This window comes from Vigna umbellata, chromosome 10 (assembly GCF_029865625.1).
Source record: "Vigna umbellata cultivar VRB3 chromosome 10, Vumbellata_1.0, whole genome shotgun sequence".
Taxonomy (NCBI): Eukaryota; Viridiplantae; Streptophyta; class Magnoliopsida; order Fabales; family Fabaceae; genus Vigna; species Vigna umbellata.
Window position 1 is genome coordinate 20,194,749 of NC_142174.1, and position 22,869 is coordinate 20,217,617.

General features: G+C 38.6%; 1 protein-coding gene across 2 annotated transcripts; it reads left to right on the plus strand.

Moving 5' to 3' along the window:
* Positions 1-22,124, plus strand: LOC124823407 (protein ENHANCED DISEASE RESISTANCE 2-like). 2 transcript variants are annotated; one of them, XM_047295596.2, is made up of 22 exons: positions 1-584; positions 929-1,003; positions 2,102-2,155; positions 2,298-2,363; positions 2,589-2,692; positions 2,967-3,034; positions 3,120-3,236; positions 3,368-3,408; positions 3,499-3,599; positions 5,168-5,263; positions 5,600-5,664; positions 5,943-6,014; positions 6,783-6,938; positions 7,153-7,385; positions 7,471-7,510; positions 7,645-7,799; positions 7,887-7,988; positions 8,946-8,990; positions 9,080-9,220; positions 11,380-11,475; positions 11,600-11,701; positions 21,570-22,124. In XM_047295596.2, exons 1-22 carry the CDS (start codon positions 441-443, stop codon positions 21,675-21,677), a joined length of 2,181 nt encoding a protein of 726 aa, XP_047151552.1. In that variant the 5' UTR covers positions 1-440; the 3' UTR covers positions 21,678-22,124. The 2 variants fall into 2 exon arrangements, with proteins under 2 accessions (XP_047151552.1, XP_047151553.1); XM_047295597.2 differs by having other exon boundaries at positions 5-581.
* Positions 22,125-22,869: the final 745 nt, after the last annotated feature.

The window sequence follows — 22,869 nt, forward strand, 5'->3', positions numbered from 1 at the left end:
TTTTCTTACGTGGGATCTCACACTTGCGCTAATTAGAATACAACAGAATCTCTTCTTCAAATTCTCTCTCTTTCTTCTCTCTCGACACAGTTCCCCTGTACGTCGTCGTTTCACCGATCTCATCCACGCCGATCGCGGTCCAACCAAGTTCAAGAAGGAGGTGGAAGGTTCTGGCAATCGGTGGAGAGTAAACTCCACTAGTGCCAATGCGGAATTCGAGTACCAAATCATAAGTTCTTCCCTGTTCTGCGAAAGTTGAGTGAAGTAGTCGGTTCCACGATCCTCTGTCTCCGGTCGCCAGTGATGGGTCGTCGGACTGCGTAGGAGCTCGCAATTGATCTTGCCGAAGCAGAGATTCTCAGTCTCCTGCTTCCGGCTGGAACCGCGTCAGTTTTTTTGTTCTCCGAATTTGGAATTTGAAATTCTCTTTGGACGAAAGGATGTCGTCTAAGGTTGTGTACGAAGGGTGGATGGTGCGGTACGGCCGGCGGAAGATCGGGAGATCGTTCATTCACATGAGGTACTTCGTGTTGGAGTCGCGGCTTCTCGCCTATTACAAGAGGAAACCGCAGGATAATCAGGTGGTTCTATTGCTTTTCTTTTTTTGTCTGTGTGGAATTTCCCTTCTTTGGTTTCCTTTGCGTTTCGGAGAATTAAACCGATTGTTATTTTTTTTTTGCTTGAATTTGTTTTGCTTGTTGAAGTTTCCACTCTCCGAGAATTACCTTTTGGGGTATTCTATGGGAAAGGATAGGGAATTTGCGAGATTGCTTTTTTACTTTTAAAATTTTTTTATGCTTCCTAAACTTTTTTTTGTTTTTTGGTTTTGGTTCTTTATCTTTTACTTTGTGGGAGTAGGGCAGTGTGTTGGATAGTGGATGCTGCTGAAAATCTTGACGAGATGAACTTGTTTTTATGCTTTTGGTAGGTCCCAATTAAAACACTGCTAATTGACGGCAACTGCAGAGTGGAGGATAGAGGCTTGAAGACTCATCATGGACATGTGAGTTCTCCAATCAAACATGGACACTGGCACATACACAATTATTTATTTGTTGGTTCCTTTGCTTGCTGCGTGAGCCTAGTGGTCTTGAAATTATCCTTGACACGATCTATACTATGCTTGGTTTGCATGTGTCAATTTTTTAATCCGGATTATTGGAATTGAATATGGGAATGGAGGGCAACTAAACAGGTGAAACGAGGAGCTGTTCTGGAATGATTTATGGTGTGTGATGTAAGGAAGGATCTTTCAACTATACCAATGGTTTTTAATGAAACAAAGGAAAAACAAACGGGCCTCAGAGTCTTTTGACAAGTAATGCTAGTACTTCACACTTTTATGCACATAAAAATTAACACCCCTTTATGTAAAATATACTCATGGAGCCTGGGTTGGGTCCTGTATTGTCCAAGATAGATTAGTATTTTTATTTTCTTTTTAGTTTAAGGAAGAAATTTGTTACAAGAAAATAACTCTAAAGTAAGAGGATAGGGTATCATTCTTCAACGTGTTCACAAAAGAAGAAAGAATTCTAAAGTTGGGAGGAAAACATGCAAAAACTTTGCAATCTCTCTCCTTGTCTAAAAGAGAAATCCCTGATCAGATGTATATTCTGATCATCAAGTAAGAGCTGTGATATAATCCTCTCCATTGTTGTCAATCTTGTAAGTTAACTCATGGATTTGCCTGAGTTTACATTTAAACCCATTTTTTTTATTAATCCTGTCCATAAGTTAGCACAATCGTTCAGATTCAAATCAAACCTTTCAAGCGGAGTTATGCACTAGAATGAGAGGTATGTGTGTTCACCTGGTGCACGGACCAGTAACCAATAACCAGGTTATTTTTAGCCATAGTGTAAAGTAGTCAGAAATTCCTCTTTTAATGAATAATTTCTGAAGAGGTAAGGACAAGTCAAGAATTTTGATAGCATGTTTTTTCTCCTTTTTAATGAAAAGTTCAATAAAACAAATTGACCATTGATATTATTTTGAAAGTAGCATATACTGACTTTTGGTAGTTGTATTTGTAGTTAGAATATTGACAATGATTTTGTTCTCTCTATTTGTCCTCAACCATTTACTTCTTTTTGTTCAGATGGTTTATGTTTTGTCGGTTTACAACAAGAAAGAAAAGAACCATCGAATTATGGTTAGTGGATTTTCCTCATTCATAGATCCAGCATATATTTGTTCCCTTTTATCCATAATTGCCAATTTGCCTTTTCGTACTAATATTATTATTATTATTATTATTATAATTTTGCTTTTGCTAAGTCTCGTGTGTACTGCAGATGGCAGCATTTAACATCCAAGAGGCCCTAATTTGGAAGGAAAAAATAGAGTATGTTATTGATCAGGTCTGTTTCAAGAAGTTGCACAACGTTCATTAATTGTGGATTGATATCCATGTTCGTAAATTTTTTGTTAAAGTTTATCTCTCCCTGATGTACATTGACTTGAAATATGAAAAACACTTGTACAAAGATAAAATGATGCATTGCAATTTAACTTGGTGAGTCCATCCTAGAAGGACATGCTTTCTGGTTGTGTAAGTTGATGCTATTGAACTTTGGTACATGCAGCACCAGGGAGCTCAACCATCAAATGGCAACAAATATATTTCTTTTGAGTACAAATCTGGGATGGACAATGGAAAGACAGCTTCTTCCTCAGATCGTGAAAGCCAGTAAGTAGTTTTGTGCTTTGCTTTTTTTCCTCATACTGTTTCATATGTTGTTAAATTATGGCTGTCTTCCTTCAAATTGTGTCCAATGCAATTTTTCTGGATTGTCTACTGAAATAATCTATTGAAACATACTGGAATACGATTTAGTATTTTCAGCCACTTTTGTTTCACTGCTTAGCAAATAGCACCAGTGTAGATAATTGCCTGGTACCAATGTTTTTGTGCATATCTTCCTATACATTCATAACATCCAATATATTTTTTGGATCACCAGGTTCAGTGCTCAGGAGGATGAAGATGATACTCATCCTAATTTGTTAAGAAGAACAACAATTGGAAATGGTCTACTTTCTATCCTTACAGCTTTGTGGGTTTGTAATTAGTCTGCCCCAGTCTATATTTAAACTTTTCCTTTCTTGAGATGCAGGCCCTCCTGAATCAGTTTTTGACTGGACACGGGAAATAGACTCGGATTTGTCAAATCAGAATATCAACAACCAAGCATTCTCAAGAAAACATTGGCGTCTTTTACAATGTCAAGATGGTTTGCTACATATAATTACATGAGAGCAATTTTCTATCTTGTTTACATAAAAGATTAAATATTCTAGTGTTAAATTATTGGATAAGTAGTAGTTGCATGAACTGACACTATTTTCTTTCTGAAATTCGCAGGACTTCGTATTTTTGAAGAACTCGTTGAAGTTGATTACCTTGTATGTTATTTCCTGTCTTTCTTTAATTTAATGGTATACTACATTCATGGAATTGTTTGGGAAACAATTATTTTCATTTGCTTCATGTAGCCAAGGAGCTGCAGTAGAGCTATGAAGGCAGTAGGTGTTGTGGAGGCGACTTGTGAAGAAATTTTTGAACTTGTGATGAGCATGGATGGGACACGGTTTGAGTAGGTTTTCTGTAGAATTACCACCATTTTTTGTGTTTCTGTGTAATAGTTGCTGTCATGCATGATGGCAGATTGTTATTCATTGTTGTTCTGGAGAAATATTATCGTGATGTATGAGAGAGCAATTAGGTTTGACAAGAAGTTGTGATGTCATCTAATACTACTTTAGATGGATTCAGTTTGGATAAACATATCAAAACCCATATATGATATGTATATGTATATGGGAAGAAAATAAAATGAATCAAGGAGTAAATAAATCAAAATTTTCTTTAATTTTAAATTAACTTAAGCAGCTAAAATTTTCGGAGGCTTTCTCATTTAATCTGCCCCTATAAACTTAACAATGTTTGAAATTCTTGTCTTAGAAAAGTCTTTATAGTAGGTTCTGCAATGAAAAAATTCCCATAAGCTAGAAATTAATCCCAACTGGGCCTTACTGTACCATGTCCTGGACATTGTAGTTAAAAGAACCAGAACTTGTGCCCAAGGTTCTAAGGCAAGACTACAGCAGGGGTGAGCTATTCTTGGCACCTTAGGAGTGTCTTTCCTGTTAAGGATAGTTATTCCTCTAGACCTTATTTTCCTATAAAAAATAGTAAAGAAATCTGAAAGCAAAATTATCTAATTTAGTAACTTAGATGCTAAATGGGTTAAAGTTGTCAGTGTTAAGAAAAATACTAGGGTAAACTGGTCAAGGAGGTGAATGAGGCATTGCTATGTTATAATGTGGCACTATTGGAGTTGAAAACTATTTACATTTTTTTGTGCTCTTCCTATGACGTGATTTTTTTCAGTTCAATTTTTGAGTGGTGGGAATTTAGAATGTTGAACTGAATAAGTTTAATGGACTAACAAATATATTATGAGTGGAAGTTTTTGGGAATATATTGGAGTAACACCTATATAGAAGATTATAGAAAATTGCCTAAGATGGCTTTTGGTTGTGAGGGAAAGAGCTGAGGACCAACAAAGGCCATGGTGCAAAAGGTGGACCAAATGGTTGAGCATTACATTAAAATGGTAGAGGAAACCAATGAAAAGAATAGACAAAAAAATCATTGAAAATTTTAAATGAATTAATTGGGAGTTTGGTTTCCTTAGAGGTCAATATATGGCATATGATCCATATGGCTGACCCAACAAAGTGGTTTAACACTTGGTTATTAACTTGTTATTATAGATGATGAACTGATAGTTTTATTAAAAAAAAAATTATTTGATGAAAATTGTGAACTGCAGTGCAAATTTGTTTAGTTTTGGTTGCAAGGTAAGACAGGTAGTTAGTTTGGAACTTCTAATATATTTTTCGTAGTTGATAACCATTGATGCTTTAAGATGTTTGACATCTTTGAGTCTTGAGTATGATAACATAAACTGGGTTATAAAATCATTTGGAAACCTGACACGGTTCTGGACATCATCTTGTTGATTTCAGATGATGTTATAGTTATCACTTGAATGAAATTAAAATATTCACTATAAACACAATTTTTTTTAGATATTCGATATTTTCCACAATTCTGCAGATAAATTTTGTTTGCTTCTTATTATTTGCATGTCTGCAGATGGGATTGCAGTTTCCTACATGGTAGTTTAGTTGAGGAGGTGGATGGGCATACAGCAGTTCTTTATCATCGACTTCAGCTAGATTGGTTTCCAATGTATAGATAATCTATCTTTTGTGTCATTTATAATTGTTTGTGGTTTATATTTGTTAAACTTGATCAAATAATTTCACATAAATCACTGATGAATGAAAATTTCTTGTTTTGAATAACCGATTTTTCTTGTATTGTGTTGTAAGTTTTCTGAATAAATTTTTTTATTTCTTGAACATGAAAGCGAATATTTAGGGCTCTCACTGCTTAAATTTGATTTTTTTTTTTGTACATATGAAAGCATGATTTGAGACTCGATAAATAGTTAAAAAAGGGTTATTCATCTACCAAGTGAGTTGGCTAACTGTATTGACTGTCAATGCGTATTTATCATTGCAGGTTTGTGTGGCCCCGTGATCTTTGTTATGTACGATATTGGCGCCGAAATGATGATGGAAGTTATGGTAGGAATCTACTTCTTTTGTTCTAAGTTTTTGGTACTGTTTATATCTCAAAGGATTTGCTAATGATGACACTTATTAAGGAAACAAAAGAGAGTTTGAAATAAAAATAATACTTAGTTAAATTGGGAACTCAAACATGTAATACTTCTCTTTAAGTTATCAAACACATTTGACGACCACTATTGACTATTTCTCAATTAATGCTCCTAAAGAACTCTTTACAGAACTTTGTGTTTATTACTTTTGGAAGTTTGCGTTGATGTTTCTACTTCTTGCAGTTGTTTTATTTCGTTCTAGGGAGCATGAAAACTGCAGTCCACAGCCAGGGTGTGTTCGAGCACATATTGAGAGTAAGATTCAATTGCTTATAAACCTGACTCTGTCCTTCAAAGTTCAAAAGACTTGGATTCATCTATATTTCAAAGGGTCTTGATGTCCTCAATTTTTTATGGATTAGTTTATTCATATTATCTCTCTGGTGTTTTGCTAATAGTTTATTTTAAGGTCCTTGCCTCTTCTGATTTGTGAAAATCTGGATTTTTGTTAAAATCAGGAAGCTTTGATGCCTTTTTTTTTTCTTTCTTTCTATTGGACCTGTATTATTTACGATTTTCTGCTAAGGAGGATCGTTGTTTTAGCTCTTTTCCTTAGTAATAATACTTATTTTTTTTATGAAAAGAAGTAGGATCTTGCATGCATGCGAACACTCCCAATTTTAAATCCTAAAAGACAGCTGAACTGTGTTTGAAAATTTATTAATTTCAATAGAATATATTGTTCTTGTAAGCTGTTACGGTACCTTCAACAGAATGGATAGAATCATAATATTTGATAAGGTAGCATTAACAAGTTGGAGAATATCATGGAAATTCTAGAACTTTTAGCATATTGAGGTTTCCCTCTTTTAATCAGTTGAGGTTTTCTGCCAGCTTAAAGTGATGATTGATCTTTATAAAAAAATTAATTTTATGTCATTTATCTATCATTATCATTATTATTCACTAGTTATCATTAAAGAATTTTTTTTTTGTTTGTCATTGATGCGTCTCATGTAAGTTTTCTCTATATTTCTGTTATTTCCATTGGAATTTCTTAGGTCTAAAATCTGCTTTCTTCAGGTGGAGGATTTAATATTTCCCCCTTAAAACCTCGAAATGGAAGGCCAAGGACACAAGTCCAGCATCTTATGCAGATTGATCTGAAGGGATGGGGTGTGGGTTACCTGTCATCTTTTCAGCAGTATTGTGTCCGTCAAATGTTAAATAGTGTAGCTGGTGAGTCGATTTCCATTTATGCGGTTTACATATTTAGTACTGAATGATAATGCTCTCCCTTCTATCATCATGGTTTCTTTTATTTACCCTTCTCTCTATCGATTTAATAATTGAAAGTTTAGAGTGGAGATTGCCCCATTTTGAATCTCTTTTTCATGGGATAACCTGTTGTACAATTAGTGTCAACATTCTTGTATTTTTTCTCTTTCTGCAGGTTTACGTGAATGGTTTGCCCAATCAGATGAAAGAAACGCTCATCCAAGAATTCCTGTCATGGTTAACATGTCCTCAACATCTGTTTCTTCAAAGAAGAATCAGAAGCCAAATGATTTTTCTGTCAATCCTTCTTCTCTTGATCAAATGAATTCTGCAAGCAGAAACTCTGCCTTGATAGATGAATATTCTGATGATGAAGAAGATTTTCAAATAGCAGAATCTGAACAAGAGGTTGTATCTACTTTTTGCCTTATCTGTATACTTTGGAGGTTTGCTTCATAAATTTTAGCATTAATATTACTATTAAACTTTTCAGGCGTACCAAATTGGTCTTGAGAATGATGTGAAAAGAACAGGTAATTGCTTGCAATACCCTATTCAATTTAACGGTATTACAATTACAAACTTGTGCATGAAGCAATTCACCATGATGATGCATGTTTGTCAGAAGCTCAATTAAATCTTTTCATGATGTTTTCCTAAACTGAAGCTTTGGAAGAAGAACCTGCAAATGAAATCGACTTATCTTCCTTTTCGGGAAATTTGCGCCGGGATGACCGAGATAATGCTAGGGACTGCTGGAAAATTTCTGATGGAAATAACTTTAGAGTCAGAAGCAAGCATTTTTGTTATGACAAGTCGAAGGTATTCATTCTCCTTTTTCTTTTACACTTTCTGAACAAAGTTTATCATTGTCTGTGTGTTCATATTCCCTTGTGGTGAACTTTGAAGGTTCCTGCTGGCAAGCATATGCTGGATCTTGTTGCTGTAGATTGGTTTAAGGACTCAAAAAGGATGGACCATGTGGCTAGGCGTCATGGTTGTGCAGCCCAAGTGAGTAATTTAACTTTTTGTTTCTTGATGAAGATTAATGGTAGGTGGTTGAAGCTGGGAATTTTATTACAGAAAACAGGGCTAAACTCTATTACACAGATGATAGGTCTATCACAAGATAGACTCAACTAACGAGGAAACAAAAATAAGCCACTGTGATGGTTGTAGAACTTTTAGGATCTTCAAGCCTTCCTGTCCGAAAGGTCCAGAAGTCATTTAGTTACTGAATCCCCTATCTTATGTTTGCTTCGCATAGGATGAGAAACTAACAATACCGTCTCCCAAAAGATCCATTTTATCTTCTAGGTGGAGGTCATTATAAGTATCGTGTATCAACTGAAAGCTATACCAGGTTCCCTTTGTTTGAAGCACAATAGCCAAGTTATAATTGAAGCATAATAATTTGATTATTTTCCATCATATATGTCTCCTACCAAATCAGCTGTGAGTAGGTTTGTTAAACATGTGACATGATTTTGATTTTTCTTACTTAGATATTTGATGGAGTTTATAGTTATGGGAAAATTAAGTTACGCTTTCTCAAGGTTTGTGCTTATTATACCACATATCCATCTTATTTGGGACAAAATACCAACCCCTGTTAATTGAAACGGGTCATGATGATGTTTGAAAATAATAAAATTTCATGTAAACTTAGGTATGTAATGTTAAATGAAGACGGAGCAGGGCCCTCCCTCCCTCCCTCCCCCATCTTTTAAATTATTGAGTAAACACCTTACTGAAGAAGAAGACAGGCCCAAAACCAACCCACGCACTTGTAACTGAACCACAAACTGAGGAGGATAATATCTTTACTTAAATGGGAGTGTTATCAAGAGAATATCTTTACTGAATTTGATTTTCCTTTTTACTATTTATTTACGATGTTGGGAGGTTGTTGCATGCCTTTTTTAGGGTTTTGCTGATTATGGTCGTAATCTTTTTGTTTCTGTGTAGGTAGCTTCAGAAAAAGGATTTTTCTCCATTGTCATTAATCTTCAAGTGAGTTCTTCTGTTCATATGACTGGGTCAACTTTAAACTTCAAAAGTTTAGAGTCAGAAGAAAATGAATGCTTGCTGTTTGGTTGTAGGTGCCTGCATCAACACACTATAGTATGGTTTTTTATTTTGTGACAAAGGAGTTAGTTTCTGGATCCCTGTTGCATCGCTTTGTTGATGGTGATGATGAGTTTCGAAACAGCAGGTTTAAGCTTATACCATCAGTCCCTAAGGTATTTACTGAAAATTTTCGTCATTATAATTTAGGAAACTATCACTGCCTTTATATGATGTATAGATACTATACAAATATCGACATGTATCTTATTCATTTTATATTGAAAAATTTAGGATACGACATGTATATGATGCAACAATTCATTTTATATTGAAAAATATATAAAATGAAAAATATATGATGCTATTGTAATTTGTTTTAAATCATACCACAATTAAAAAATCATTACTGAATATTATCCAAATTAAATATGCTAAATATATTAAACTCAATTGTATATATAAACTAGAAATGACAAATTATAGTTTTAAACATGGTTAAAGGTTTACTTTTATAGTTTTTAAGTTTTTTAAACTGTTAAAGGTACTTAATTTTCTGTTATTGATATTTTAGAATTCAGTTTATACCTTATTTAAAACTATTTTTATTTACTGATATTATTATTTGAAAATTTGGTTTAGAAACCATTTACTTGTTATCGGTGCATCAGAGCTGCCTTTACTTGTTAATTTTATAATTTGTAGCTGTATCATTCTTTTGTAGTTATGTCTTAATATGGGTATGGTCATCTTTTGTTTTTTGTGAATGTGGTGGCTGCAAGAGACACCTTAAACTATGTACCATATGTAATTTGTTCTAAACAATGTATGCAATAACGAAAGCCTAATCCCACTAGGCGAGGCTGGATACATAGATTACATGATGCTATTTGGATTGGTTGTAGATTAAAGCTTTTAGAGATACCATTTACTATAAGAATCTTGTTAATGACTTAGAATGCATCTCACAACAACCAATCCTTTTTCCATCTAGATTGGGTTTAGCTACATAAATTAAGTGATTTGATACTGTTGTTTGTTACTTGTGTATAGATAAATCATCATCCAATATATCCTTTTAAATTGTTTGGCTTATAGTTTTTCATGGTCTTCCTTTGCCTATAGTATTGTGTTACCCTTCATTTCGTTAATAAAATGGAAAAATAAGAGTAACAGAACTGATGTCGTAGTGACATACTGGAACAAGATTCACGAATTTCGTGGCTGCTTATTCACAATGCGTTACATAAGTAAGCAATAGTCTATAATTTTATTTTTAAATGTTCTTTTTCCTTCATATTTTACCAACTTCTTCAATGGGGGATTCAGCCTGCACATAGCATAAATGTAAAAAAAATTGGCTCAAATAGGTAGACTGACTGAATTAATCAAATTTCGCCAACTTTTATCAGATGCGTCTTCTTGTACCTGGACATGAGTTAAACTGTGGGTTTAAAACTAAGGTTGCAAGCACTGTCGTGCAAGTAGAGTTTCCTGATTATGCTTATTAACTCTATTCCTTTTTTAGGACCGGATTGTAGAGCAATTTGGACTGGTTTATATATACATATTTTAGGATTGCATTGGATCTTATCATGAACACAATTCTCAGATATGATCGTATGACAAGATTTAAATTTTTAGTTCCCTTTGTTTTGTTGCTTCGTGCAATGGCTGATATGCTTAGCTAGTCATCACTTAATTCTAAGGTTTTGTTTGTTATATATATATATATTCCTAGGAGGCCAGGCTTGGAAATTCTGTGGTTGGGAGTGCTAATTGTGGGTAAAACAAAAAACATGTTTGCTAGCATTTAATATTTTTGTTAGGCTTTTCAAAATTCAAATGGATGGACAGCAGTGGGGTTCGAAGTAAATAGTTGGTTATAAGATAACTTCTTTTCAGATGCCACAAGAAAGAACATACTCGCCTCTCCTTGTGTGGGTCAAAGTTCAAACAGAACAAAATCAATGATAGCCAAAAATAATTGTTTAAACTTGTACCAATATGGGAATATCATATTGCCAAGTTCACTTTTCCCAAGAATAATTGTACAGTCCTTAAAAAAATGTGCGTTAGGTGGATGTATGCAGCTTTGTTGCTGACTGTTACCAAGTTGATGTATATACATTTTTGGCCTAGCTTAATCCACAGGATCAAATCTCTTATTGTTGGCTTTATGGCTTTCTTTGATTTTTTCTATTTACATTTTTACATTTCTTTTTATTTCTTTGCCACTTTTGTTTGTAATTTATAACTACCATATTTCCATAAAGGCTGCAGAGGAGAAACAGGCATACTTTCTTCTTATTGATATTCTATCTTAAAAATGCAGGGTTCATGGATTGTACGCCAGAGTGTTGGGAGTACTCCTTGTTTGCTGGGAAAGGCAGTTGATTGCAACTACATTCGTGGTGCCAAGTATTTAGAAGTAAAATTTGATTCAAGCTCTATAAATTTTTTGTTTGTCTTGTGTTAAAATTTCCCACTGATGAATGATGTTTGAATCTTAATTGTCTGCTATGATTTTTTAACCAATCACTCTTTAATTGTAGATTGATGTTGATATTGGTTCCTCTACTGTTGCCAATGGAGTTTTGGGGCTGGTTATTGGTGTGATTACAACATTGGTTGTAGATATGGCTTTTCTTGTACAGGTGCGTTAGATATTACTAGAAATTAACATCTAAACAAGTCATGAGATTTAAGTTGCAGCAATTGGGCTAGACTAATTTTCTTGTTGCATCTAGTATGGAACATTTAACATTTATTAATAATACTTGATTTTAGTTGATTTCACCTAGGTAGGTTTTGGGTATTTAATTTTCAGATTGGAGCTTGATAGGTTTCTGATAAAGAAACCTTATCTCTCACCCAACTACACACGCAGCAGATCACAAGTTCTGTATAACCTCTGACTTTATTGATCTCCAAGAAAGAATACAAGAATCAAGTAATCTGAGAGCCTAATCTCCCCCAACAAGACTAACAGTCTGTTTATACACTTCAATTGCCCAAAAGTCCCTCTCCTCTCCCCATCTCAACAATTTATACAAAAGTATATTCCCGCTCTTCCTAACTGTTAACACAGTTAGGCAACTAACTCCCTCTAACTGTTAACTAACAGTTAACTAACCTCTCCTCCTCCTTACATACACTCTTAACTTCCTATCATTACCCTCCCCTCCATTTTCAACCTTGTCCTCAAGGTTGAACTCTGGAAATTGGTCCTTTATTGTTGCTAAATCTTCCCATGTCGCCCCTTCTACACCCCCGGTCTGCCACTCTACTAGCACCTGTTGACACACCTCATCTCCCTGCTGTATTTGTCTGCGCTCCAGGACCTTTGTTGGCCAAAAAGCAGGTCCTGCTGCCTGCAACTCCTCGGGTAAACCTTTTTCCACTATTTGATCTCCCACCGTTTTTTTTAATTGAGAAGCATGGAACACCGAGTGAATTCGCGCTGCCTCGGGAAGCTCCAGCCTGAAAGCCACATTGCCAACCTGTTCTAATACTTTGAATGGCCCAAAATATCTAGCTGACAACTTTGGATGTAGTCGCACCGGCATGGAAGACTGTCTATGGGGCCTTATTTTCAGATATACCCAATCCCCCACCTTTATATCCACTTCTCTTCTCTTTTTATTAGCTTGGTGTGTCATCAAATCCTGGGCACGGCTTAAATGATATTTCAACTGCTTCAGGGCCTCATCTCGCGTCATGAGATCTTGTGCTACAGCTTCAACCTGTGTTTCTCCTGGGATAAACCGACTGAAAGAGGGAGGGGGTCTTCCATATACGGTCTCAAATGGCGTGCATCTTGTTGCCCCTTGGTAGCTTGTGTTGTACCAAAATTCTGCCCAGGGTAACATTGGATACCAACTCTTGGGCTGTTCAGAACAAAAACACCGCAGGTACCCTTCAACTATGCGGTTCACCACCTCCGTTTGCCCATCCGTTTCCGGATGGTAAGATGTGCTCATTTTGAGCTTAGTCCCTTGCATTTTAAACAGCTCCTTCCAAAAAATGCTCAAGAATAAGGGATCTCTGTCACTCACCACCGACACTGGGATCCCATGCAACCTTATTACCTCCTTAGCAAATACATCAGCTACTGTCTTTGCAGAATACGGATGCTTTAATGCCAAAAAATGAGCATATTTACTCAGCCGGTCAACCACCACCATAATAGCATCATATCCTTGTGACTTAGATAGTCTCACGATGAAGTCTAAGCTAATTTCCTCCCACACTGCCTGAGGAATTGGTAAAGGCTGTAACAAGCCTTGGGGTGATGCTGTTACGTATTTGTGCTGCTGGCACACTGCACAACTCGCCACAAATTCCGTAATCTCCTTCTTCATACCCACCCAGTACAAGGATTGGGCTATCCTTCTATAAGTTCTGTAGACTCCCGAATGCCCCCCAATCTTTGTCACATGAAATTCCTCAAGTAACTTAGGGATCCAAGTTGAGTTTGCAGATATTACCAGTCGGCCTTTATAATGCAATCTTCCGTTCTCTAAAGTGTACGCCCCATGCGAGTTGGGATCACGTGTCAGACCAACAATCACCTTCTGTAGCTCAGAATCCTCCTCTACCTCCTTCAAGACCTCTTGGAAGTCTGGCCAAAATGGCTTAGAGATAGCTTGCAATTCCCTTTCTTCCCGTTCTCCTTCATACTTCCTCGAAAGAGCGTCGGCAGCCTGGTTCATACTACCCTTCTTATACAGAATCTCAAATTCATAACCCATCAACTTCGCTAACCAGTTTTGTTGATTCTGGGTAGTTATTCTCTGCTCCAACAAATATTTCAAGCTACGCTGGTCGGTGTGCACCGTGAATTTTCTTCCCACCAAGTACGGTCTCCAGTGTTGGATGGCTAACACCAAAGCCATTAACTCCTTCTCGTAGATCGATTTACTTAAGGTGTTCTCCGACAAGGCCTTACTGTAGAAGGCGATGGGCCTCTGGTTTTGGGTCAGCACTGCTCCTATTCCTCCTCCTGAGGCATCACATTCAATATGGAACTCCTGGTTGAAATCAGGTAACCCCAAAACGGGCCCCGACGTGATAGCTGCCTTTAAAGCATCCATAGCTTGCTTCGCTTGCTCATTCCACGTGAATCTTCCTTTTTTGAGTAACTCTGTCAATGGTTTTGCTATTTTACCATAGCCCTGTACGAACCTCCGATAGTAACCGGTGAGCCCCAGGAACCCTCTTAACGCTTTTAAGTTTCTGGGTTCTTCCCATTCAACCACCGCTCTAATTTTATCACCGTCCATTTCCACCCCTTGTTCGGAAATTTGATGGCCCAAGTAACATATCTTCCTTCTTCCAAAATCACACTTTTTCCGGTTGGCCACCCACCCATTTCGTTCCAGCAGCTGCATCACCATACCCAGCTGCTTTAAATGATCCATCCAGTTTGGACTATAGACGAGAATATCGTCGAAAAACACCAGCACCCATTTCCTAAGATACGGTTGTAATAGCTGGTTCATTGTACTCTGAAAAGTGGCCGGCGCATTCGTAAGTCCGAACGGCATCACGAGAAACTCGAAATGTCCCAGGTGGGTGCGGAAAGCGGTCTTGGCTACATCCTCTTCCTCCATCCTGATCTGGTGGTACCCAGATTTCAAATCGATCTTTGAGAAGTACTTGGCCCCTCTTAATTCGTCCAGCAGTTCCTCTATCACCGGAATAGGAAATCTGTCCGATACAGTGGCCTTGTTCAGAGCTCTGTAATCCACACAAAAGCGCCAACTCCCATCCTTCTTCTTCACGAGGATGACCGGGCTGGAAAACGGACTCGTACTGTGGCGTATGATCCCGGCCTTCAACATATCATCCACCTGTTTTTCGATCTCCCCTTTCAGAATGTGAGGATAGCGGTATGGCCTCACATTTATAGGGTCTACACCCATTTTCAATTTGATTCGGTGCTGTATGTGACGTGTTGGAGGCAGCCCATGCATATCTTGGAATAAGCGATAGTGGGTTTGCAGCAGCTTTTCCAGTTCAGCCTGCTGCTGGCCTGTCACATCTGTTCCCCACTCACAGCTTTCAGCTGTCTCTATTGCACTTAGACCCCACACCAATGCTCCTGACTCAGCGTTATCTCCCAGCTTCCACAAAGATCTGGCTTTCACCAGCTGGCGCGATAGGGCTGGATCACCCTTGATCGTGATCGGTTTATTCCCCACCATATATTCCATTGTCATGCTACCCCAATTCGTCCGAACTTCTCCCAATTTAGCCAACCATGCAACCCCCAGAATAACGTCAACACCCCCCAACTCAAAAACATGGAACTCTTCCTCCACATCCACCCCCTCTAGTCGGATAATCACCCCTTCACATCGTCCTTGGGTGATCCGTCGACATCCGTCACCCAAACTCACTGGATATGGTACCGTATCAATCACCGGCAAGCCCAGATCCTCCGTGGTTCTCTTACTGATATAATTGTGGCTCGCTCCGCTGTCTATGAGCACCACCACCCTCCGTTCACCAATTTTCCCCGTCAACTTCAAGGTTCCCGGGTTGGTCCACCCCTCTGCCGAGCACGCGGACAACTCCATCACTTTTTCCTCCTGGTCGCCGTTTACCTCTTCCTCTTCCCCTTCGTCTTCGTCCTCTGCCAGCAATAACACCCGTAGGCTCCTTTCGGCGCATCGATGGCCTGGTGCAAACGGACCGCCACATCGGAAGCAACGCCCCTCCTCCTTTCTCTTAAGAAACTCGGGGTAGGGTAAGTTTCGAACCATTCGGCCTCGACCTTCGCCCCCAATCGTCGAGCTTCCCCTCGCTGCGGTGTTAACTGCCGCTCCCTCTCTCCTCGCCGGTCCTCCACCCTCGGTTCTTCCAAACGGGTTCGTCACTGTTTTCGCCGATTCCGATCGCGTCACTATACCCATTGATCGCGCACCTAATGGGTTCATCTTGGATCCACTAGCTTGGCTTCCCTGCGCTTTCATCATCGCATCCTCTACGTCGCGCGCAATCCTCATCGCCTCCATCAACGCCGATGGGTTCTGGATCCGCACCTGACCCTTCACGTCCTCCCGTAACCCGGCTAAGAAGTAACCCATCACCTATTCCTCTGGAATCCCCGTTGTCTGCCCTATCAAGACTTCAAACTGACGCACGAATTCCTCGACTGTTCCTTCCTGACGCAGAGTAGCCAGTCGCTCGAATACGGTCCCCCTGAATCCACCACCGAAGCGATTAATCATGGCTTCTTTCAACCCATTCCACGTTCGGTTACTCGCCTTCGCTTTCCAGAAAGTGAACCAGTACGCCGCGCTGCCCTCCATGCTTACGTAGGCGACCTCCACCTTTTCTTCATCGTCCGTCACTCTTTGTATATCGAAAAACCTTTCTGCCCGATTGAGCCAACTGAGTGGCTCGTCCCCGTCAAAGGTAGGTAACTTCACCCTTTTCCTCCAAGGCTTTTGCGTTCCACTTCTTTCGCCGCTTCCACCGCCTCGGGCCTCCTCATTCCCTCTGTGTCGGTTATCATTCACGGAGCTATCCTCCGAATTACTCTCCCCGTGATTTCCCTGTCTTTCCAGCATTTTCATAATTTGTTGTAAATCGCGACGTACCGCCGTCGACTCCGCCTTCATTCCCTCCACCGTTATCTCAATCGCTTCTAATCTTGCCCCCGTCGTCGTCTCCATCACTTCACCTCAGCGTCCACAAAATTTGTATCCGGCAGGTCGGACCAAATTGATAGGTTTCTGATAAAGAAACCTTATCTCTCACCCAACTACACACGCACTCTGACTTTATTGATCTCCAAGAAAGAATACAAGAATCAAGTAATCTGAGAGCCTAATCTCCCCCAACAAGACTAACAGTCTGTTTATACACTTCAATTGCCCAAAAGTCCCTCTCCTCTCCCCATCTCAACAATTTATACAAAAGTATATTCCCGCTCTTCCTAACTGTTAACACAGTTAGGCAACTAACTCCCTCTAACTGTTAACTAACAGTTAACTAACCTCTCCTCCTCCTTACATACACTCTCAACTTCCTATCAAGCTTGCTATCACAAAAAATGTGTTACTGATTTAACGAGTTGTTTTAAATTCCATTCCATGTCCCTATAACCCTCAACTGCAAGGAATTATAAATAATCTATTAAGCTGAGCTAGTTCTGAACCAAACCTTTTGTTTGGGTTAAGTTATATCTGTATTTTCCTTCAAGTTTACATTATCGTTAGATATTTATATATAATGGGAAAAGAATGTCTGCACCTTGTAACAGTATGTTATCACCAAACCTCCTGTGGAGGCAGAGCTATGCAGCAAAATATTTTCTCTTGTGGGGGGCCAAAATATTTTTTTTATGACTTGAATTTAGGGATGGAGCAAAACCAGGGTATCATCTCAGTTTATTTATATGTATATATAAAGATGAATACAAGTATATCTCAAAGAGGAAGGCTACAACCTATGTTATTTATCTTAAAATTATGTACACAAAAAAAAAAAAGAAAAAAATTTCTGTGTGAGAGCATATCTTGGTTGGTCTATTTGAGGGAGGCTACTTTTTGGGTTGCGTCAAAGATATCTTGGCCTTCTTCCAAAAATAAGAGTGCATGTCTTGAAGGATTTGAGTATCTCTTAGACATTGGGTTCAGCTAATTTGCCATAAAACAACAGTTGGTAGTCGAGAGTTATTTTTCCAGTTGAGTTTTGTAGTTGCAATAATAGGAGTACCAGAAAATGATAACAAAATCAACAGAGACCATCTCAAAGATATGTACACTGTAATGGCGTCAAAACGAACATCCATATTAAAAAAACGTGTGATCAAACGTATTTAATTCCAAGTAAGTTGGAACAGAGAACCAAGGTTGGGGGAACGGGTTCAAAGAACGTCGGTGATTTGGCCCCTCACACACTAGGTTGGAGCACCCAAAGATTCTTTGTCAAGACCAAATCTAGTGCTTGTTTGGGAGGGTTTGCAGTCGCTTGTCAAGACCGAATCTTGTGTTGTATGTTGCTTGGTAGACAGCTGCCAGACGGTTGAGTGACTGTATTTCACTAGAAAATTATCAAAAGAGTAGGATAGACCTATCACCTTGAATTTAGAGATGGCCAAAAGTACCGCCTCAGCTGATGTATATGTGTATATAAAGATGAGTACAAGTATATCTCGGAGAAAGGCTACAACCTATGTTCCTTAACTTAAAGCTAGGTACATCCAAAATCAGCTTTTATAAAATCTGTACAACAAAATAATATCACCTATTTCAACATTTAAGTATAAAATTAAAACAAGTTAAAAAAAAATTGAGGGTGACCATGATAACTCATGGTCAACCCCGGATCTGCCCCTAACCAACCAGGTGCTGGTTTTATGCTTCCACTATTGTGTTTAATATGGTATGTATATTCTGAAATTGAGTGCATTTGATTTTCGGTTAAAAGAAAGTTTCACACAAGTAATAATGTTATGCAGACCAAGTAATTTAGGTCTAAATTTGTAAATCTTTAACCACAGATGGCAAGATGGATAGCAAACATAGTAGTAAAAGTGTGAATGTGGGAGAGGCCGGTGTTGTATTGTGCCAATTGTCCATCACTCCACCAATTTACATATATTGATGCTACGGAGCAGAGTTATGATAAAGATATAATAGTTTTGTTTGTTCATTATTATTAATTTTAACTGCTTAAGTTTAGGTTTGAATTTGCTACTCTAAGTATCTGTACCGAAACAAGCAATGTTTTTATATTTTACTTGAATTCCAGCTTGGTATGATAATGTTAGGATCTAGGATGTTAGGATAGATTGGGTTGAGGACTGAGCGGTTAAGGGTGTGAGGGTGTCGGTTGTAAAGGGGGAGCGGGTCAGAGTTGCTATAAATAGAGCTCTTGTAACTCTGTAGAGGGCATTGAGTATTCTTTTGTAAAGTCTAGACTTTTACCAGAAGAGGGAGGTTATGCTCCCAATCAGGGAGGTTATGCTCCCAACCATTCTTTGTAAAGAGATTTCTATCGTTGTCAATAATAGAACCCATTCTTTCTTTACTGTTTCTACCTACTGTTAGTGTTCATAGTTAGGTTTCCAATCCAGGTACCTAACAATTGGTCTAACCTGCCATTTCGAGAAGTGGCCGGATCATCGAGAGCGCTGCCACATCAACAGGAGAACTTGCGGTTATCCTTAGGAGAAGGGTGCCGAATCAAGAAGGGATCAAGACGTTATCAAGAAACTGTCGGATCCAATTAAAGGTGAAGCAAGACGGTGGGCAAGCTACCGCTTTGGAGAATAGAATCGAAGGGAGGATAAGCGTGATGAAAGGAAGAGACAATACCTTGGAGAGGAGGACCAGCAAAAGGAGCATGGTAGAATGGAAAAGAAATATGCAAGAAAGGAAGAGACAATACCTTGGAGAGGAGGACCAGCGAAAGGAGCATGGTAGAACGGAAAAGAAATATGCAAGAAATACGGCAAGAAACGGCCGCGATGTGTTAAGACTTACAAAAAATCATGCAAATACTAGGTGGACGAAACAAGAACTAGGATGGACACTTAGATGGGAGCCAAGCGTCCGTTGATGAGGACAGGAGGGACAGGCGAGAAGAAAACAATGGCAGAAGAAAAGTTGAACATCATGAGGGGCAATACAGTGGGAGGAAGCAAGGGGAATTACCTGTCTTCGAGGGACTCGACCCATTGAATTGGATCAATCGCGCTGAGAAGTTCTTCAAACTGCAAGGGGTGACGGAGGAAGAAAAGGTGTGTCTGGCGCACATTAGTATGGTGGGAAGTGCAGACTACTGGTTCAGAGCCTGGAAGGAGAAAGCAAAGAATCGTTCTTGGGAAGGTCTGAAGGGGGTAGTGGTGGTGCGATTTGGAGAACGGAATGGGGTACCATCTTTGAAAGGGTGGCGGCCAGTAATCAGTCGGGAACCGCGCAAGAATATGTCTCAGCATCGAACGTGAGAGAATTGCTAGAACCGAATGGGCTAGGACTACAGGAGGCGAACCTGAGAGGACTGCAGGAACCGAACGGCAGAGGACAGTTGGATCCGAACGTGAGAGGACGACCGGAACCGAATGTGACAAAACTGTCGGAACCGAACGCTCGAGGACTACTGGATTAGAATGTGAAAGGACGGCCGGAACCTAACGGGAGAGGACTGCCCGAGCTGAACATAAGAGGACAACCGGAACCGAATGTGCTAGGACTACAGGATGCGAACCGGAGAGGACTGTAGGAACCCAACGAGAGAGGACTGCCAGAACCGAATGAGAGAGGACTGCATGAGCCGAACGTGACAGGACGGCCGCAACCGAACGGGCTAGGACTACAGGCTGCGAACCCGATAGGACTGCAGGAATCGAACGGTCGAGGACTGCTAGAACCAAACGGGAGAGGACGTCGGGATCCGCATGTGAGAGGATTGTCGGACTCGAATGGAAGAGGACGGCATGAACCGAACGATTTAGGAGGGATGGATCAGTGGGAGAGAAGCGTGATGGAAGAAGGAATGAAGGCTTCGGAGGGAAGAGTGGATGGAAGAATCAATGCTCGGGAGAGAAAAATGGATTCTGTGAGGAGGTGGGCCAGCAAACAGAATAGGGGACTTGCAGTTTTTAATACACCGGCAAAGGGGAGAGAGCGGCTTAAAGCAACGAAAGACATCAAAGACCATTCTCTCAAGGCCTGCAATTCTGGAAAAAAGGTGACCAAAATGCTGGAAGCTAATAGAACCCATGAAGAAGGGAAGTTATTGGAGGAGGAATTGCCACCACCCAAGCCTCCTGACCTGAATTGGAGGGCAGTAGCCAGTGGGTTCACTTCATATGATAACAAGATGATGAAGAGAAGCTAAGAGACCAAGCTTTTCGGTTCCAACCTTGAGGGCAAGGTTGTTCTACAGGGGTGTAATGTTAGGATCTAGGATGTTAGGATAGATTGGGTTGAGGATTGAGCGGTTAAGGGTGTGAGGGTGTCAGTTGTAAAGGGGGAGTGGGTCAGAGCTGCTATAAATAGAGCTCTTGTAACTCTGTAGAGGGCATTGAGTATTCTTTTGTAAAGTCTGGACTTTTACCAGAAGAGGGAGGTTATGCTCCCAACCAGGGAGGTTATGCTCCCAACCAGGGAGGTTATGCTCCCAACCATTCTTTGTAAAGAGATTTCTATCGCTGTCAATAATAGAACCCATTCTTTCTTTACTGTTTCTACCTACTGTTAGTGTTCATAGGTTTCCAACCCAGGTACCTAACAGATAATCTTGAGTGGGTTAAAAAATTTTAGAGATTTTTCTGTGATTTGTATTTTGAACCGGGAGCATTGGAATATTGGATCATGTTCTCGCCGTGGTCAATATCATTGCTGGATTTTAAATGAGAAATTATTTTATTTATCGTAGCATTACTATTATTATGCTTGTGCATGTGTGCATGAGAGGTAACAACTGTACGTGGTTCTGAACAAATGCTTTGTTCTTGATATCTTTTAGTATGTATCATTAAATCATGAGAATTGTTATTGACAGGCAAATACTCCCGATGAGTTGCCCGAGAGGCTTATTGGAGCTGTTCGTATTTCTCACTTAGAGCTTAAATCTGCCATCGTCCCAAAACTGGAACAGGATGTATCATGACTAACTCAGTCGTTTCTGTTCTATACAAAATCATTTGTTAGCAATATGCAAGTGTACCATTTTTTTTCTCTGGGATGTAGGCTCATTGTTTTATAATTGGGTTCTTCTGTGAAACATTAAAAGGAAATTCTTCTTTTCTTTTTCCTTTTTGCTTTTTTTAGTTCATTTTAAGTTTTTAAGCTGTTAGGATCTGTATTTTGTCAAAGTATTCATATTCGGATATATTTCATCTGATTATGAAATATTGTTATATAGTTTCAAACAATTTTTTGTAACTCCCAGTAAGTCGAAGGAAGAAAAAGGTTCAGTTCAGTCATTCATCTCGTCATGGAATTTGCTTGTGTAATAATGTACATAGTTTCTCCTGCATATAGTTTATTTTCCATGACAACTTCCTCTCCACTAAAGATTGTATCTACTTCTTGTAGAAATGTAGTTTCTTTCACATTCCCGGGTTCTATACCTAAAATAAGGAGGGGATTTCATGAAGTGTGTAATTCTGAAGGTTCTCTTCCCTAAGATTATGTTGTTTTATCTGGATTAAGAATAATATAGATATAGAAAAAAGAGAAATACTGATAGATGTTTTATTTGGATGGATACAAAGTAGAAAGGACAGCACGGGAATCTCATCCTCTATGATTGAAAGAGTGAATAAAGAGAGTAAATAAATTACTATTATACCAAAAAAATTATATATATATATATATATATATATATATATATATATATATATATATATATATATATATATATATATTGTGTATCTTTTATGTTATCACTTAACGTAAAAAGCTTTTTTTTAATTGTGGGAAAAATTTATTCATCCTTTTAAGAAATCAACAAATTCTTTTATAGGAGTTTTTTTTTCTTTTTTCTTTTGAAGAACAATTACTTTCTAGAAAATCTATTTTAATCATGATATATGATATATCTGGAATAGAGTTTTATTTTTATCAGGTTTGTCAAATTAATTTTCCTTAATCTATATTAGTTCAATTTTTTTAATATTTTTATCTATTTATTTCAGTATTTATTATCTACACAGTTCTGTTCAAAGACAACATTTATTTCTGAATAGACTTCTGTCAGTTTTTCGTTATTTGAATGTCATAGTGTCAGTTCCTCCAATTCGTTCCGGCAAATCCTAGGCACCAAAATGAACATACACAATCGACCCTTCAATGCTTCA

Excerpts from the sequence above, each read along its gene's own strand:
- LOC124823407 (XM_047295596.2), top strand. The coding sequence starts at position 441 with ATGTCGTCTAAGGTTGTGTACGAAGGGTGGATGGTGCGGTACGGCCGG. Across the intron at positions 7,386-7,470 it reads TAGCAGAATCTGAACAAGAG|GCGTACCAAATTGGTCTTGA; the intron begins GTTGTATCTACT and ends TAAACTTTTCAG. Across the intron at positions 11,476-11,599 it reads GTGGTGCCAAGTATTTAGAA|ATTGATGTTGATATTGGTTC; the intron begins GTAAAATTTGAT and ends CTTTAATTGTAG.